Source organism: Phyllostomus hastatus, unplaced genomic scaffold (assembly GCF_019186645.2).
Source record: "Phyllostomus hastatus isolate PE091 unplaced genomic scaffold, TTU_PhHast_1.1 phas_contig_80, whole genome shotgun sequence".
Taxonomy (NCBI): Eukaryota; Metazoa; Chordata; class Mammalia; order Chiroptera; family Phyllostomidae; genus Phyllostomus; species Phyllostomus hastatus.
The window spans coordinates 308,868-327,648 of NW_025333960.1; the positions used below are offsets into that span (position 1 = coordinate 308,868).

Below are 18,781 nucleotides of genomic sequence, written 5' to 3' on the forward strand. Positions count from 1 at the left end.
AGGGCAGCCTGGTATATGACATCTGTCTCCCCACAGTGCTTCAGCTTTTCTGCAGCTCACCCAAGGCAGCCCTCCGCTATGCCGCTGTTCGAACCCTCAATAAGGTAAGGGTACAACGGTGGGTGGAAAAGGGACCTGGCCTGAGAGGGTCAGGGGAAGTGGCCTGATCCAGGTGGAGGTACTTCCTAATCCCTAACTTAGCTGGATGGGTGTAGCTCTGACCTCAAGTTACTTTGTACCAGGTGGTAAGATGAGTTTGTCCAAAGGATCTCTGACTAGGCCAAAGCCATGCAGTGGAATGACAGAAGTCCTATTTTTTATCTCTTGTTCCTGTCCTCTTTATTATCTCTTTCCTCCCAAAATAGGTTGCCATGAAACATCCTTCAGCAGTAACAGCCTGCAATCTGGACCTAGAGAATCTGGTAACAGATTCGAATCGTAGCATTGCCACATTGGCCATCACCACCCTCCTCAAGACCGGCAGCGAGAGCAGCATTGACCGCCTCATGAAGCAGATCTCCTCTTTTATGTCAGAGATCTCGGATGAATTCAAGGTACCTGGGGCACTTTGGGAACATCCATAGTCACCAGAGTTAGGAAGATGCTCTGTGCCCCCTCTCCTTGCTCCCCAGCCACTGAGCTAGGATTGATCTGAGGGGCTATTTAGGTCTGAGGACTCAGAGGAGAAGGCTGGTACATAACAATTCACAGGGTTTGGCCTTGGGAGATATGCATAGTCCTGCTTCTGGTGTTTGCCTACATTGTTCCTTTGTACAGCCAGTTGGCAGGGCATGTTGTGAGGATCAAGGGAGTAAATGTTGTCAAAGATGATGTTTTCCAGTTTGGGTTGATGGTGGTGCCATTGATCGGTTTGTGGAAGGAGGGAAAGGTTATGTATTGGGTGAAGGAAAGGGGAAGGTATTGATGGTGACTGTAGATATGCTGTGCTTGTGGGCATCAGGTGGAGTTATCTGGTAGACATGTGGAAACACTGAGCTCAGACAAGAGACAAAAATCTGGGAGTCAGTGGTATAGAAGAGGTAGATAAAACCATGGGAGGAGATACGATTGCTGAAGAGGAGAGGAGGGGAGGGGAGAGGTGAGGTGGGGGGCAGAGGGAGAGAAGAGGGAGAGGAGAGGAGATCCAAAGAGGAGCCAGAAAAGCTGATTGAGGGGAATCTCAAAAGAGTTAGGGATGATAGGAAGAGAGGCAGGACAAGTGAGATGGAGTGGAGGCTCATAGACTCACTTTGAGATCTGAGTAACAAAGCAGAGTTTGGGGTCCTAGAGTGTGGATCTGGGACTATTAGGACTGTTCTGCATGCCACTCTGCCCTGGGTGGACTCAGGGACTGTGCTCCCTGAGGGTGGGGATAGAGTTCTCCTTGTTTCCCTGCCCTGTATCACATCCAAGGCCTGACCTTACCTAAGGAAGGACTTCATTGGCATTTGGTAAACGAAGTTAACTCCACCCTGGTGGCAGGAGGCTGATGCTTATGAATGTCTGTTTGATTCAGGTGGTGGTTGTCCAGGCCATCAGTGCCCTGTGTCAGAAGTACCCTCGCAAACATGCTGTCCTCATGAACTTCCTGTTTACCATGCTGCGGGAAGAGGTAAAAGTAGGGGGCAAGCAGGGCATGCCAGGGCTCCTGGTGCTGGGAATGACTCAGCTGTTGGTTCTATGTCAATTTAGGTGTACCCAGACTGACTTGTTAACTGGGTTGGTTTCCTTTTTCCTATGGCCCTTTAAACTCCTCACTAATTAACAGATAAATATGTAGCAGTTATAGTAATTACAGTAGTAACTGTAATGACTTGGTATCCTAGCTTTAAAGACACAGTAGATGCTCTGAGGCGAAGTTTGTGCAGCTGATAGGAAAACATGTTTTGTACTGGTAGCTAGTATAAAAATATTCTGAATTATTTCAGGAGCTGCATGGGGTGGTTTCTTTTGAAACTATGCTAATATTGTGACATCTGTTTTATTTTTTTGCCTGACATGAATTAATGATTTACTAATACCACCTTTCTTGGATTAACCGGTTTCTCAACAAAACCGGTTAATTCAGAGGAGCAGAAACAAAGTGGCTGTGGAGTAGATTTGGTCCCCAGGTATTTGTTGTCCCTTTGCCCCAGCCCTATAGTGCCTCTTGGACCAAGGCAGTAGAGGAACCATTGCCTTGGGTGTCTTTGGGGTTCCCAAGAATATTTGAAGTGGGGAGAGCACTAATGCTTAGGGAGCTTTTGGCTAATGGGCCTGGCACTTTGGAGACACTACACAGTGTATAGCAGGCCTTGTCCATAAACGTTATTTTCTTCCTTTAAAAATCAGGTATTTGAGATTCAGAGAGGTGAAGTAACCTTAACCTGCCTGTGGTCACCAAGACCTGGACCCAGATCTGTCTGACTCCAAAGCCCATGATTTTCTACTGGATCTCCTTTCCTCCCAGAAAAATTCATGGTTCCATGTAATGGTTGAGTGTAAGACCTTCACTATTAGAGTGCAACACTTAGATACTGAGACCTTGTCGTTTAGAAATAGGTCTGTTTCTAGTTTTCCGCATAGAGGCTTGTCATTCTCTAATTAGAGCAGCTGCCAGCAAAGCCTTGATGTACTACTCTAAACTCAGTGCCTGCCAAGCTTGCTGACTAGCTATACAACTAACCATGAAAATAGCAGTTGAAGGTTTACAGGTTTACAATGTACCTACTCATAGAACAGCTTTATTGAAATGTACAAATGCATCTTATTTATTCTTCAAAATGATCTGAGGTAAACACACTAATTATCCTTATTATGAAGGAGCATGAAGTTCAGGAAGGGAAAGTGGCTCATAGCCATAAAACAAAGTAATCTGAGAACAGGGTCCAGATATGATCCACAGTTAAGTTTTACTTGGACTGTACAAAATGACAAAGCTTTAACATTTAAACATTTGAGAAAATGAACTGTTTAAACATTTCAAATTAGTAGCCATTATTTAAAAATCAGGAAAACAATTATAAGAGATTTCCAATTTCTCCTGAAAAACTTCCCAGATACGGCAACACAAGGCTGAGTAGTGATTTCCGTCTTTAGATGAGGCAGGCACTGTTTATTGCCCCAGTGTTCCCAATCAGTCTGTTTCATGTTACCAGGTTACATGCCTGGTACCTATAGGTACCTCATTTGCCACCTCTGTCATTAAAGTCTAAGTAGCAGAGCATAGGTTTGATCTAGGATCTTCCGACTTTCCACTGCCTTTTTTTTTTAATTGTGGTAAAACATGCATGACAAAATTCACTATTTTAACCAGTTTTAAGTGTATAGATCAGTATTAAATATATTCACATTGTTGTGCAGCAAATCTTTTTCATCTTGCAAAACTGAAACTATACCTATTAAACAATAACTCCCCATTTTTCACACACACACACCCCACCCCCACCCCGTTCCTGGCAACCACCATTATACTTTCTATCTCTATGCATTTGACCTCGTATAAGTGGAGTCAAGCAATATGACTGTTTATTTCATTGAGTATAATGTCCTCAAGGTTCTACCACATTGTAGCATGTATCAGAATATCCTTCCTTTTTATGGCTGAATAATATTTCACTACATATGTAGACCACGTTTTGTTTATCCATTCATTCGTCAGTGGACACCTGGGCTGCTTCCACCTTTTCGGTATTACAAATAATGCTACTGTGATCATATGTATACAACTATCTCTTCAAGACCCTGATTTCAGTTCTTTTGGGTAAATACCTATAAGTGGAACTGAGATCATATGGTAGTTATATTTTTAAGAAATTTTTGAGGAGCTGCCATACTGTTTACTATAGCATCTGTACCACCCATTTGGCCTTTTATCTCAAAGTTAGGAAGAATAAAATTCAAACTATTTCTGTTACACCAAATGCTGTTAGAACTGGAAAGACCCCAGCAAACATTCAATCCAGGTCTTTAGTTTTACACAAAAAGGAGATTGAGTACAGAGGGCCCGGTCCCTTGTCTCCAGATTCTGTGTGTGGACCACTGTCTTCAGTCTTGGTTAGGCTCTGAGCCTCACAGCCCATTCTGGAGCAAGCAGCCTCCTTGTTCAGCTTGACCCCTCCAACTGCAGGGTGGCTTTGAATATAAGCGGGCCATCGTGGACTGCATCATCAGCATCATTGAGGAGAACTCAGAGAGTAAGGAGACAGGACTGTCACACTTGTGTGAATTCATCGAGGACTGTGAGTTCACTGTGCTGGCCACCCGTATCCTGCATCTCCTGGGCCAGGAGGGGCCCAAGACCAACAACCCCTCCAAGTACATCCGCTTCATCTATAACCGAGTGGTCTTGGAGCATGAGGAGGTCCGGGCAGGTGGGTCTGAGCCAGGGCTGAATTTGGGCTCTCTAGCTTGTTCTTAAGTGAATTCTGGCAAAGGGGCATGAGCCTCAAATGAGGACAGGGCATTTGGTGTTCTTGCCTCACAAGCTCAGTTTTTGAGAATATTGTAGAAGGACCTTAGATGGTTAGAGGTCATCTAATTGAATGGTTCTTAACCTCCGTATTTGTTTGATGGAGTTTTTTTCAAGTTTCACTTAAAGTGTTTAACTTAATTTTTTTAACAATAGCTGTGAGATATGATTCACATACCATAAAATTTACTCTTTTAAGTGAGTGTGCAATTCTTTGTGCAACTATCATATTATTTTTAATTTACTGTTATTTTCTCGTCATGCCCATTGGACAGATTTTCAGCAATACATAATAATGAAATAACAGTTCATTTTCTCATTGATGTTAATCTAATGCTTAACTGAATTAAGGCCATTTGGATACAGAATCTGAGAAGCCTGAAGTTGTGGCCACCTCCTGGGGCCTTATCCTAGTTAATGCTGAATATGGCTTCTGGAACCCTAGATTGGGGCTGCCTTATCCATAAAGTAGATGAGAAAGTGAAAGTCAGGTGGTTCCAAGATCCACCCAGAGCCTTGTTGCACTGGCTCTGGTGTGTCAAGTGTGTCTTATGTGCTTCATAAACATAGGTGCTGTGAGTGCTCTAGCCAAGTTCGGAGCCCAGAATGAAGAGATGTTACCCAGTATCTTGGTGTTGCTGAAGAGGTAAATCTAGGCCTGAGAAACCCTGATGGATGATAGAGTTCCCTCAGGCTCAGGCAACTGTCTTTTGTCTGTTTTTTAACGATAAAGGGGAGGGAGGAGGAGTTATATAACTATGGATTGTAGGGGGAAAAACAGAAGGCACAGAAGAGCATGAAAATAATACCATACAAAAACGCCTTCATTCAGATGTGACAGTTCATTTGAGTTTTTTTAAAACATATATTTACTGAGATATTTTTGAGCCTTACAATTCATTCATTTAAAATGTATAATGTGGCCCTGGCTGGCGTAGCTCAGTGGATTGAGCTCGGGCTGCGAACCAAAGCATCGCAGGTTCGATTCCCAGTCAGTGCACATGCCTGGGCTGCAGGCCACGGCACCCAACAACTGCACATTGATGTTTCTCTCTCTCTCTCTCTCTCTCTCTCTCTCTCTCTCTCTCTCTCTCTCTCTCTCTCTCTCTCCCTCCCTCCCTCCCCCTCCCTCCCTCCCTCTCTCCCTCTCTCCCTCTCCCTCCCTCCCTCTCTCCCTCTCTCCCTCTCCCTCCCTCCCTCCCTCTCTCCCTCCCCCTCTACTTTCTATCTCTGTGGATTTGCCTATTTTGGATATTTCATATAAATGCCATCATACAATTTGTGCCCTTTTGTATGTCTGGCTTCTTCAAAATATTTTCAAGGTTCATCCTTGTTGCAAAATGTATCTTTCCTTTTTATTGGCCAATATTTCATTGTATGGCTATACTGCATTTTATTTACCCATTCATCAGTTCATGGACATTTGGATTGTTTCTACTTTTTGGCTCTTGTGAATGAATAATGCTACTGTGAACATTTCTATACAGATTTTTGTGTGGACGTATGTTTTCAGTTCTCTTGAGGATATAACTGAGCACGAGTGAGATTGCAAGGTCATATTAAATTCTTTTTTTGACATATGCTGTTAGATACAGGAAATTAGTTACTTCCTTGACTACAAGAGATTAGTTACTTCCTTGACTGGGTGGGCTTTAAGGAGAGGATCCAGGAAATATGGATATAGTCACCTCCTGTTAATAAGTTAGATGGCAGGAAACCACATCTGGAAACTGAGCTCTCAGAGCTTTAAGAGACCAACTTTCTCTTGCTACTCTCTGATGAAGCTTTGCCAGCTACCTTCTGTAACTCCTGTGGGGCCCCAGTGAGAAGTACCTTATGTTCTGGTTCCAGGTGTGTAATGGACGATGACAATGAAGTCAGGGACCGAGCTACCTTCTATCTCAGTGTCCTGGAGCAAAAACAGAAGGCCCTCAATGCAGGCTATATCCTAAATGGTGAGCCTTTCCCTGTCTCTGACTCTCTACCAAAGTTGTGACCCTTCTTATCACTACAGATCTGGGCAGGGGTAATCTGAGGCAAGACACTCTTTTCTGGACTTTCATGGCACCCCTGTGACCCCAGGAGACCTCAGGTCATGTGGTTCATACCATTGTGGGTGGAAACAGCCTAGTGAATTAAAACGCTGGTCGTTAATAAAACTTCTAGCCTAGCTGGTATAGCTCAGTGGATTGAGCATGGGCTGCAAACCAAAGGGTCACTGGTTCAATTCCCAGTTAGGGCACAAGCCTGGGTTGTGGACCAAATCCCCAGTAGGGGCCTTATGAGAGGCAACCACACATTGAAGTTTCTCTCACTCTCTTTCTCCTTCCTTTCTCCTCTCTAAAAATAAATAAAAATAAGATAAATAAAAATAAATAAAACTTCTATTTATACAGTGCTCTACCCTTTATCAGTCACTCTTATATGTATCCTAACGAGAGTGTGGATGTGGAAGTAAAGGCTCAAAGAGTTAAGTGACTTTCTCAGGATCATGCAGTCTAAGGCCTCAGTTTTTCATGGGGGAATTCCTGGTACTCATTCTGTCATGCATTCCAAGCAGAGTGACTTCTGTCCTACTGGCCTCTAGGTTTGACTGTGTCCATCCCTGGTTTGGAAAGGGCTCTACAGCAGTATACTCTAGAACCATCGGAAAAACCTTTTGACCTCAAGTCTGTGCCCTTGGCCACCACACCCATCACAGAACAAAGAATGGGTAAGTAACATCTGTACTTCTTTCAGAGGCTCTCAGGTTCACATCTCCATTGGAGGGTGGCATTGGCTGTGAAGCCACTAAATCTAACCAGGATGGATATGGTTGTGCTGGGAGGAGGGAATAATGCTTTTTGTCCCTGGCTCCTGGAAATGGAGACACACACGAACACTTACTCTGTTTCTCACATGTTGTATACTACACACTCAGGAAATTATAATCCCTAAATAACCACCATGCTCAATGCCACACTGCCCCATTACTGTGCCTCCTTAGTGGAGTTGTTGATCACTGTGTGTATTTGCTTCTGCAGAAAGCACCCCCATCACAGCAGCCAAGCAGCCTGAGAAAGTGGCAGCTACCCGACAGGAGATCTTCCAGGGTGAGTAGCAGTACTCGGTGGGTCTCTCAGAAGTGGGGCTCAGTCTCCTCAGCTTTGGAGTAGTTGCTCTGCTCAAGGGAATTCAGAGTAAGAACTGTTGTTTATTGGGTCTGTCCTGAGTGCTGGGCCCCAATAGTACTTTAGACAATACATTTGATCCTCATTTGGGGGATATTAGGTCCATTTGGAATCTGAGGAATTCAGAGAGTAATTTGCCCAAGGTTGCACAACCAGGAAGTGAAGGGGCTAGAATTAAGATCCAAATAAAACTGTCTCAGAGCTGGCTCTCAGCCTTGATTCTGAAGATTCAAACCTCAGGAACCCAGGCCAGTTCAGGATGTCTGATTCGGCACAGTTGGGCACAGAGACACTGATACTTTTTCTTGGGTTCCAGATGTGTTTACTCTATATTGTAGTGTAACATTTTAAGTATTTATGTATTCCTCTGGTCTTGCATTTTTAAGGGACAAGACTGTGTGTCTAATTGCCATACCATTTTATCCATTGCATTCCTACCTTCAAGGACTAGCACATACCCCTCTTTGGGAAGCCCTCCTTCATCTCCTAAGCTCTTCTGTCTGATCACTTCTACTCCATCTCTTCTGTTTTCTCTTAATATAGTTCTCTGTAGTTGTTTACATGTCCTGTCCTTTATTTTCTCTACCATAGCACTTAGCATAGTGTCTTTCTTCTTCATAACAGGCCCAGTTATTGTTGAACTGAATTAAAGTCCCCTCTTACCATTCTATTCCAGAATCCTGTCTCCTGTCAACATACTATCTTTCAGATTCAGGAAAACTAGGATCCTGAGCTAACTGGGATCACTCTTAACTGGAAACTTTTCCTTCTGTATTAGTTCTCTCATGCTGCTATCACAAGTCACCACAATCTTAGTGGCTTAATACAACACAAATTTCTTATCCTACAAGGTCAGAAGTCCAAAATGGGTTTTGTTGTGCTGGCAGTGCTGCTGAGCTCCCTCTGCATACTCTAGGGGAAGACTGTTTCCTTGCTGTTTCTACTTTCTAGAGGCCACCTACATTCCTTCTGTAGTGACCCCTTTCTCCATCTTTGAAGTTGGCAGCATAGCCTCTTCAAATCTGTCTGATTCTGACCCCTCTGCCTCCCTCTCATAAAGAATTTTGTGATTACATTTGGCCTACCCAGGTAATCCAAGATAATCTCTCCATTTTAAGATCTACCTTCATATATCTGCAAAGTCCCTTTTACCATGTGATAAAACATATTCACAGGTTCTAAGAATTAACACATTAATATTGTGGGAGCAATCATACTGCCATACTTTCCTAGGAAGATTCCTTCTAAGCCTCTTAGAGGTTATCAATTCCATTTTAAACAGTTCCAACAGCTAACATTTCTTAATCACATGATAAGTTCTCGGAACTTTGCTAGATCTTGACATTTATTGCTTCATTTATCTTCACAACAACCCTGTGAGCAAGATTATTTTATCTATTTTATTGATGATAACTCCTAGCAAAATCCCCCAGATAGGAAGTGTCAAGTCTAGAAGCTTGAAGCCTAGTAAAATGAATTTTCATTATAAAAAGCACTCTGGTGGCTAATGATGATGATAGCTTAAAAGTTCCTCGCAATATCTAAGCTGGCTCTTTCTGGGTATCTATGGCCTATCCCTTTACTCCACAGTCAGGTTCCAGCAGTGGGCTGGGTCCTATTTCCTGCACATTTGTTATATATAGTCCTTCAGGCTGGAGAAGGCTGAAACAGTCACAGAGATTCTTTGTGGTAAGGAAGGAAGCAAAATAAAAACAATTATGCCTTTCTGTCTCTATCTCTGAAATGTGAATTGAGTATCCACTAAGTACAGGGCAAAATATCACATCCCTGGCCTCAAGGTACAATTCCTGTCCTTAAGCAGTTCAATTTAATTGGGAAGACAAGTTGAAAGTCTTGGAGCAGTAGTCTTCAAATATAATCAAGTATCAAAGTGATCTGAGGAACTCGTTAGAAATTCAGATTCCTGGGTCCTAAACCCAAAGATTCTGATAAAGCAGATTTGGGATGAGTACAGAAATTGGAGTTTTTAATAAACCTTCATTCTCAGGTAATTCTGACACAGGTAATTCATGACCATAGTTTGAGGAATCCTGCCCCTACCATATAATAGGGAAGCAAGCAGCAGTTTTAGCCATCATAGGCAGAGACACCATGTGTAGACAGCTGCCAGATGCCTCATTCACCTGGACAGGCCATGGTGGGGGTCCATAGAGATAGACCTTACCAGATGCCCGTAGACCACTCACTCTAAGTTGGGTTTTCTGCAATACTCTGAATCTGAACATATCCCTTTTTTAAAATGTATTTTTCAATTATAGTTGATAAACAATATTATATTAGCTTCAGATGTACAATAAAACATTTTTATTACCATTTGTCTTAGCTGACATGTATAAGACTAGATCATTCTTTTACCTGATTCTGTAGCCACATTCATTCCATCCTCTTAGTATTTTCTTACTTTGCACCTTCTTTTAAGAATCTTTGCTGAGCTTCTAAAGTTGAAGAAGGTCTCCAAATGGATTATGCCTACAACATTGAGGTCTCCCAGTTAGTTTGTTGCTTCTGAGGTCTTTTGTGGGACAGCGGGGAGGAAAGTATTCCTTGTGGGTGGTACAACTTGAGCAAAGTTAGGGAGACGAGAAAATGTATTAGTATATTTAGGAAATAGTAAATAGTTGTATATACATATCAACCCATCTCAGTAGGGGGAACACCTTAAGAATTGGACATGAGCATTTGTTAGAAAACATCACAAGTTGGTCTGGGAATTGAGAAGCTGAGTAATTGTGTGGTCTGTGGTTTTCAGAGCAGTTGGCAGTGGTGCCAGAGTTCCGTGGGCTAGGGCCCCTCTTCAAGTCCTCGCCTGAGCCTGTGGCCCTCACTGAGTCAGAGACAGAGTATGTCATCCACTGCACTAAACACACCTTCACTGACCACATGGTGTTCCAGGTGAGCAGGGAGGGCTGAGGTCCTGCTAAAGCCTCTTGGGGCCAAGGAATATTCCCATGTGTGATGGGTCCTATAGGGTAATGTCTCCCCATACAGTACGTTGGTGACTGGGTCTGTCACCAGTTGGTATGTCTCTTACACCCTTGACCCAGGACCTTTTTGGCTTCTGTGTGTCGGCATGGAGACATGGAACCTGAGCAGGGTACCTGGGATGGGAGTTAGGTTGGCTCATAGATTGAGAGATGGCTATTGCAATGGAAGAGGCAAGAGATTCTTAGACCTAGAACAGTGCCTTCAGTAATCCCTTACCCCCTGGTCCAGTTTGACTGCATGAACACACTCAATGACCAGACCTTGGAGAATGTCACAGTGCAGATGGAGCCCACCGAGGCCTATGAGGTGCTCTGTTATGTGCCTGTGCGGAGCCTGCCCTACAACCAGCCTGGGACCTGCTACACACTGGTAGCGCTGCCCAAGGAAGACCCCACAGCTGGTGAGTTAATTTCCAGATACCCTCAGGATGAGAATGAGCTGGGCAGCTTGTGCACCAGTCATTTATCTCTAATTAAGAGCTTTAACTCCTTGATTTCAGTTCTGATGAAAAGAAGAATGGCTACGTTCTGGGTACTTTTCATTTTCTCCTCATAGAGGACCTATGGGGATAAGTACTGCTGTCCCTATTCATAGATGAAGAAACCAAGACTTGGGTTAAATGACTTGTCTAAGTTCAAACGGCTGGTAAGAAGCAGAACCCGGGTCTATTGGGTCCTCAAACCAGTACCCTTTTATTATACCATGAAAGAGTACAAAGACAGACACAAACACCAAAACATTCCAAATCTTTTCCTTCCAAGAAAACCACCAGCTTCTTTTCCCAACCTGTGAAAGTGAGCCTACAACTATTAAGTGGGTGTAGCCATCCTGTGTGATAATGTGGCAAAGACCTAGAGAGCCAGCTGTTGTCACCTACCCCATGGAGGAGCTCATCCCCTGTAGTAGCTAGGGATATCTTGACCACCCAGCCTTCCTTTCCCACAGTGGCCTGCACATTCAGCTGCATGATGAAGTTCACTGTCAAGGACTGTGACCCCACCACTGGGGAGACTGATGATGAAGGCTATGAGGATGAATATGTGGTAAGAAGCTAGGGTCAGGAGGCTCAGTTTTATACCTGAAGCTGAGAGCAACTCCCTCCAGAAGCAGACAATCAGACTTGAAGCATTTTTTTGCTGTTTTGGGTTTTATAGCTCTCTTTGAAAGAAATTGTTTTTAACTTGAAAAAAAATGCATGCTCATATGAAATGTAAACTTGGGAAATATAAAAACACAATGTAAACAAACATTACCCATAGTCCTTTGGAAGTTATTTTGGGGTGGGAGTAAAGAGTTTTCTAATTGAGGTCACTCTGTACATTATAGATCTTGCTGTTTTCATTTGAAACCATAGTGTATTTTCCTATGTCATTACAAATGCTTCATAAACATGATTTTTAATGACTTTAAAATATTCTTACATAGCTATGTCATAACTCAGTTCCTTTAATGTTAGGCATTTGGGATTCTATATTTTTACTATTTATGAATGCTTCATTAAAAATCCCTTTGAGTATAAATTTTTATCTGCATTTCAGATTATGTCTTTAGCATAGATTCCTGGGAAGGTAGAGATGATTTTAAGACTTTTTGATTCATCTTGTCAAATTACTTTCTATTGAAGTTGGATGAGTTTGCATCTGCTAACCAGCCTTTTTGTGCACTGAAACAGCCCTTCCAATTCTACCTTTCTGAGCTTAGATGGAATCATTCTGTCATTTGACCATGGTGCAGTGGCTCAGTGCCACCTGAGTGTAAATCATGATGCTCAGTTTGGGGATAGAAATTGTTAGAGCTCCTTATAACTAGAGGGCCAGGCACTGTGCTATACAACTGACATCACTATTGTGTTGTGATATCCTAGAACCATTGTTGAGGAAGGACCTTCCCTGAGCCAACAATGACCCAAATGGGCAGGAACTACCCTAGGACCAAGTGAGCTCCTTGGGAGAGCTGGGTCTGAGGCATTGCTCCTACTGTTGGGCCTAAGTCCTACTTATGCACACCTTAAACATCTGCTCAGTGAAGATCTGTTGGTTGAGTGATTGGGAAACCTTTATGTACACTTAGTCCAAGGTGAGGGTGGTAATTATGTGTCATGTTCAGGAAGCACACAGATAAGATAGAAGTGTGGGCAAATATATGTCAGGCCCAGAAGACACAGCTGAGATTAAGGGAAGGACCTATAGGAGTGACAGAGTCATAGGAGTCAAACTGCAATGAATGTTCCTATACAGTACCTGGATCCTTGAGGCGCTGATTTTAGGCTGGCTTCAGAAGGGATGTGATCTTACATTTAACACCCTCAGGTGAGTACTTGGGTCAGAGTGTTTTCCAATGGAGTACTTGACTGTGAGCACTTTGAGGACAAGTACCTGGTCAGATTGCTGTATGTCCCCAGAGCTTGGCAGTATTCAGCACCTGGCAGTGCTAAGTGTATTTCAGGAAGATGGGAGCACTGAGTTCAGAGCAGAGGCCCAGAGGTATACAGAGCAAGGACTCTCTACTTGAGGTGTGTGCCTAACGTTTAACTTCCATCTCCCCAGCTGGAAGATCTAGAAATCACTATAGCTGATCACATTCAAAAGGTTATAAAACTGAACTTTGAAGCTGCCTGGGATGAGGTAGGAGATGAGTTTGAGAAGGAGGAAACATTCACCTTATCTACCACCAAGACTCTTGAAGGTAAAATCGTTGGCTACTGTTGAAGTACTTCTCATATTTCCTCCTGGATCCTTCTTCTCTAGGATCCAGAGCCATGACTACAGCATATACTTCAGATGCTACTTCATTAAAAGCCCCTCAGAGCAGGGTTAGGGGATGGAGGAGTTGTGATGGCACATAGTAGGCAATTTATGTGTCTTAACTAATACAAAGTAATATTGAATGTAAACTAATTGAAAAATGAAATTTTAAAAAATATGTAGCTTAATGATACTAGGATTTCTCCCTACAGAGGCTGTGGGAAATATTGTGAAATTCCTGGGAATGCATCCTTGTGAGAGGTCAGACAAAGTGCCCGATAACAAGAATACCCACACGTTACTCCTGGCTGGTAAGCAACAGTTCTTGTTGGGAAGGGCCTGGGTAGTTTGTAGCCTAGATGCCATTGCATCCTGGGCTGTGGGCTCCTGCTGGGAACATAGGGAGTCCAAATTCCTGATGTTGGAAATTCAAAATGGTGGCAACTTCCAGTCAAGATGGAGGTATAAATAGACTTGCTTCGCTTCCTTGCATGACCATAAGAAGGATCACAACTAACCTCAAAACGAAAAATACCCAGAACTGCCAGAAAATCAAACTATGGAAGTCTGATAAACAAAGATTTAAAGAAGCCATATTCATCCAGACCAGTAGGAGGGCCAGAGACGGGGAGCTGGGGCAGAGAGGGCTCAGTGTGGCAACAGTGAGGCAGCTAGCAGAACACGCCATCCCACATTCACGTGTGGTGGATAAAATCGGGAGGGATACCTTGGGAGCAAGTGAAACCTTGGGAGCAAACGATCCCAGCCCCAGGCCAGACTGTGCAGCCCAGGGTTCCAGCATCAGGAAAATAAAGCCTTATACCTTCTGGCTGTAAAAACCAATGGGGGTTGGGGTGGCAGAAGAAACTGCCAGTCTCTTGGAAGAGGCTGTTTAAAGGGCCCACACAGTCCTAGAAGGAATGCAAACTTACCCACTCTGGAAACCACCACCACGGCAGCAGCAAGACAGGACACCAGTTGCATATGGAAAGGGGGTGAAGTGACTAGAAACAGTGCAAGTGTCGAGCAAGCCTCAGCAGCATTGACCTCTCTCCAACCCCTCCTTCACATACAGAGCCAAAAAGTGGTGAAGTGGATTGCCCCACCTTGGCGAATACCTAAGTCTCCACCCTATACCACTTAACAGGTACACCAAGACAGTCAGGGCAGCTCTACATAATTAATACACTGGAACAAACACAGGTAGGATGCCAAATCCAGGAGACAAATGTGGCCCAGAGGGTTTTAGCCAAGATGGAGGCATAGGTAGAAACCCTTCAGTTCTTCAGACAACCAAAAGGAGGATAACAACCAATCTAAAATCAATAAATAACCAGAAGTGCCAGAAAATCAAACTGCATGGAACTTCAATAACCAAGGAATTAAACAATCAACCAGACCAACCAGGCTGGTAAGATGGGCAGATGGAGAGAACCCACGGAAAGGCAGTAGACCAAGCAGTCCAGGCTGCCTAAGAGAAGCTGCATGGAAGTGGTAGATCATGCGGGAGGGACTGGCTGAATGGGAAATTGAAACTCAGAGCTGACTGTGGACTACAGCGGGGGTTGCCACAATGGGAGAAACTCCCAGTCTCACACGAGAGTCCAGGGTCCATTGGAAATTGGGGCTAGAGCCCAGCAGGCTAGCTGCATTGTTCCCTTTCTGGCCCCTCCTCCACAGACAGTGACACAGCACAGCAACAAAGGTTGCCCACCCTGGTGAATACCTAAGGCCCTGCCCCCTTACAACTTAACAGGTGTGCCGAGACAAAGAAATAGGGCCCAAATGAAAGAACAGCGCAAAACTCCAGAAAGATCTAAGCGAGGAGGAGATCGCCAAACTAGTTTATGGAGAGTTCAAAGCCCTGGTAATAAAAATGCTCACAGAACTGATTGAGCTTGGTTGAAAAATGAAAGAATAAATGAAGGATACCCAAAGTGAAATAAAGCAGAATATTCAGGGAACCAAAGTGACAGGAAAGAAACCAGGACTCAAAGTAATGATTTGGAACAAAAGGAAGAAATAAACATTCAACTGGAACAGAATGAAGCTACAAGAATTCAAAAAAATGAAGAGATGCTTAGGAACCTCTGGGACAAATTGAAATGTTCCAATATCTGAATTATAGGGGTGCCAGAAGGAGAACAACAGCAAGAAATTGAAAACTTATTTGAACAAATAATGAAGGAAAACTTCCCCAATCTGGCAAAGGAAATAGACTTCTAGGAAGTTCAGGAAGTTCAGAGAGTCCCGAAGAAGTTGAACCCAAAGAGGAACACACCAAGGAACATCATCATTAAGTTACCCAAGATTAAATATATAAAGAGAGAATCCTAAAAGAAGCAAGAGGAAAGGATAGAGTTACCCACAAAGGAGTGCCCATAAAGGGTATCAGCTGATTTCTCAAAAGAAAACTTGCAGGGAAGAAGGAGCTGGAAAGAAGTATTCCAAGTCATAAAAGGCAAGGACCTGCATACAAAATTACTCTATCCAGCAAAGCTTTCATTTAGAATGGAAGGTCAGATAAAGTGCTTCCCAGATAAGGTCAAGTGAAAGGAGTTCATTATCACCAAGCAATTATATGAAATGTTAAAAAGACTTATCTAAGAAATTGAAGAAGATCAAAAACTATGAACAGTAAAATGACAGCAAATTCACAACTATCAACAAATGAACCGGGAAAAAAAGGAAAAACAATGAAAACAAACTAAGCAAACAGAACAGGAACAGAATCAGAGAAATGTGATCATGGAGGGTTTTCAGTGGTAAGGGGAAGGGGAGGAATAGGGGCAAAAAGGTACAGGGAAGAAGCAGCATAATTAGTAGGCATAAAATAGAAACGAAGAGATCAAAAATGGAATAGGAAACAGTTCAAAGAACTTACAGGTACAATCCATGGACATGAGCTACAGGGGGGATATGCTGTAGGGTTGGGAGGTGCAAGGCAGAGGGAGATAAAGGTGGAAAAATTGGGAAAACTGTAATAGCATAATCAGTAAAATATACTTGAAAAAAAATAAAAGAAATATGGCTCAAATTAAAGGGTATAACAAAATCCCAGAAAAAGAACTAAGTTAAACTGAGATAGGCAACCCATGAGATGAAGAATTCAAAACTGGTGATAATGATGCTCAGATAATTTATTGAATATGGCAAAAATGAAGTCTACACTAAGTGAAACAAAGAAAAATCCACAGGGAACCAACAGTGAGGGAAGGAAGTCGGAGTTCAATAATTTGGAACACAAAAAAGTAAAGAACCAGAACAGAATGAAGAAAGAAGAGTTCAAAAAAGTGAGAGAATAAAATGATTCTCGGAAATCTCCAGAAGTGCCAACTGCTGAATTATAGGAGTGCCAGAGGAAGAGGAAGAAATTGAAAATGTAATGAAGGAGAATTTCCCCAATCTGGCAAAGGAAATGGACTTCCAGGAAGCTCAGAAGAGTTCCAAAGAAGTTGGACCAAGGAGGAACACACCAAGGCAGATCATAATTACATTACCCAGGATTAAAGACAAGGAGAGAATCTTAAAAGCAGCAAGAGAAACAGAGTTACCTACAAAGGAGTTCTCATTCGACTATCAGCTGATTTCTCCAAAGAAACATTGCAGGCAAGAAGGGACTTGCAAGAAGTATTCAAAGTTTTGAAAAGTAAGGACCTGTATCCAAGATTACTCTACCAGCAAAGGTATCCTTTACAATGCAAGGGCAGATCAAGTGCTTTCCAGACAAGGCAAAGCTAAAGAAGTTCATCATATGAAATATTAAAAGGACTTATTTAAGAAGAAGATCAAAACTCTGAACATTAAAATGACAACCGACTTATGGAAATGAGGGAAAATGGCCACGGGGACAGACCAGGTGGTGGCACTTGGCCTCTCAGCTGTTAGCCTGATCATCTTCACCTACTACACTGCTGGGTGATTCTCTTGGTTCCCAGCACCACCAATTTAGGGTGAGTTCTCCATAAACAACTATTAAATGAAGGAAGGAAGGAAACAAACCAAGGCACACAAAATGTCATCATCTTAAAGAAAAGCAAGTGTCCCAGTGGTTTGATTGGGGTCAGCCCCTGAGATGGTAGAGGTGGAAGGTAGGGTTTGGGGGAGCTGAGCAAGACTGGGAATGCACACCAGAGCTCTTCCAACAATGCCAGCAATTCATTGACAGCCAGCGTGTTATCCACAGATATTTCCTTTCCCGAGCCTATGCCATTGCCATCCAACTAGTTGCTGGCCTCCTGCTGCTCATGTTTGTGGGAGTGTTCATCTCCTATGTAATGCTAAAGAACCAGAAGGTGACCAGGAAGGCTCAGTGAGGGTCAAGGGTGGGGCCCCACGGGACTTGTCCAGGCATTGCTGCCCCCTCGAGCATGACTGCCCTGGAGATGCCCCTGAGGGATGGAGCCATTCACCTTTGACTGACTAGAACCCTACTCCTCCCCTGCTCACTCTTCCAGAGCCAGGAAGGAGTACCTGGAGGTCTCCCTCTCTCCCTCTTCTGGCTCAGGGTCTGAAAGATGCTTGTTTTCCCTACCTCACCTTCATATCCCCTGTTACTTTTTCCTCTGGGTCGTACCCTCTTGCCTCAATTTCCCTCCTGTTACTTGCTAATGTTTGAAATTGGTAGGTTCTGAGATATCACCTGGCCCGTCCCCACATTTCCTTTTCCTCCATGAAGATAGCTTTCCCAGTTCTGACATAGCCTGGGACCTCACAGAACTTCTGGATTTGAAAAGCCTAGGGAAAGGACTGACAGGCCTTGGAACCAGCACCAGTCCCTAGGGCACATTAAAATGGTAACAGCAGGCCCTCAGACCCACTTCTCATGGAGGCCCAGCCCCTCAGCCCCTAGTACTGGCCTATTGAGGAGATCTGGACAATAAACATGGATGGTGTGTTTAAAAAGAAATAAAATTACAACAAACACAATTACCAGCAACTGAATCTAAAAAACAAAAACTAAGCAAACAACTAGAACAGGAACAGAATCAGAGATAATGGAGATCATTTGGATAGTTACCAACTGAGAGGGGGAAGGTGGGGAATGAGGGAAAAGGTACAGTGATTAAGAAGCATAATTGGTAGGTACAAAATAGAGATATTAAAAATAGTGTAGGAAATGGAGAGGCCAAAGAACTTATATGTACTACCCATGGACATGAACTAAGGTGGGGGGATTGCTGGGTGGAGGAGGGTTATTGGGTGGAGGGAGGCAAAGGGGGAAAAATTTGGACAACTAATAGCATAATCAATAAAATATACTTAAAGTCACAAAGTAAAAAAAGGCTTGCAGTGAAATGTCTCCCTCCTGACCCCTGCTGCCAATCATCCAGTTCCCTTCCAATGGACAACCATTGTTACTATCACAAACAATGCCAGTATTTTCTTCCAGCAATTTTTAAAAATATTTT

At 43.3% G+C, this 18,781-nt stretch overlaps 2 protein-coding genes across 2 annotated transcripts in view; both read left to right on the top strand.

The window, feature by feature from the left end:
• The window catches only part of COPG1 (COPI coat complex subunit gamma 1), a 29,198-nt gene that overhangs the window by 8,060 nt on the left and 2,357 nt on the right, over positions 1 to 18,781 (top strand). The window contains exons 11-23 of the mRNA XM_045849686.1: positions 37 to 104; positions 366 to 554; positions 1,517 to 1,612; positions 4,109 to 4,352; positions 5,021 to 5,096; positions 6,302 to 6,405; positions 7,038 to 7,163; positions 7,474 to 7,542; positions 10,391 to 10,533; positions 10,855 to 11,026; positions 11,572 to 11,669; positions 13,173 to 13,311; positions 13,583 to 13,681. Coding sequence (XP_045705642.1) covers positions 37 to 104; positions 366 to 554; positions 1,517 to 1,612; positions 4,109 to 4,352; positions 5,021 to 5,096; positions 6,302 to 6,405; positions 7,038 to 7,163; positions 7,474 to 7,542; positions 10,391 to 10,533; positions 10,855 to 11,026; positions 11,572 to 11,669; positions 13,173 to 13,311; positions 13,583 to 13,681 — 1,623 coding nt within the window. The remainder of the gene's footprint in view (positions 1 to 36; positions 105 to 365; positions 555 to 1,516; positions 1,613 to 4,108; positions 4,353 to 5,020; positions 5,097 to 6,301; positions 6,406 to 7,037; positions 7,164 to 7,473; positions 7,543 to 10,390; positions 10,534 to 10,854; positions 11,027 to 11,571; positions 11,670 to 13,172; positions 13,312 to 13,582; positions 13,682 to 18,781) is intronic.
• Positions 13,827 to 18,353, top strand: LOC123826286 (dolichol phosphate-mannose biosynthesis regulatory protein-like). The gene is made up of 2 exons (XM_045850275.1): positions 13,827 to 13,832; positions 17,453 to 18,353. Exons 1-2 carry the CDS (start codon positions 13,827 to 13,829, stop codon positions 17,684 to 17,686), a joined length of 240 nt encoding a protein of 79 aa, XP_045706231.1. The 3' UTR covers positions 17,687 to 18,353.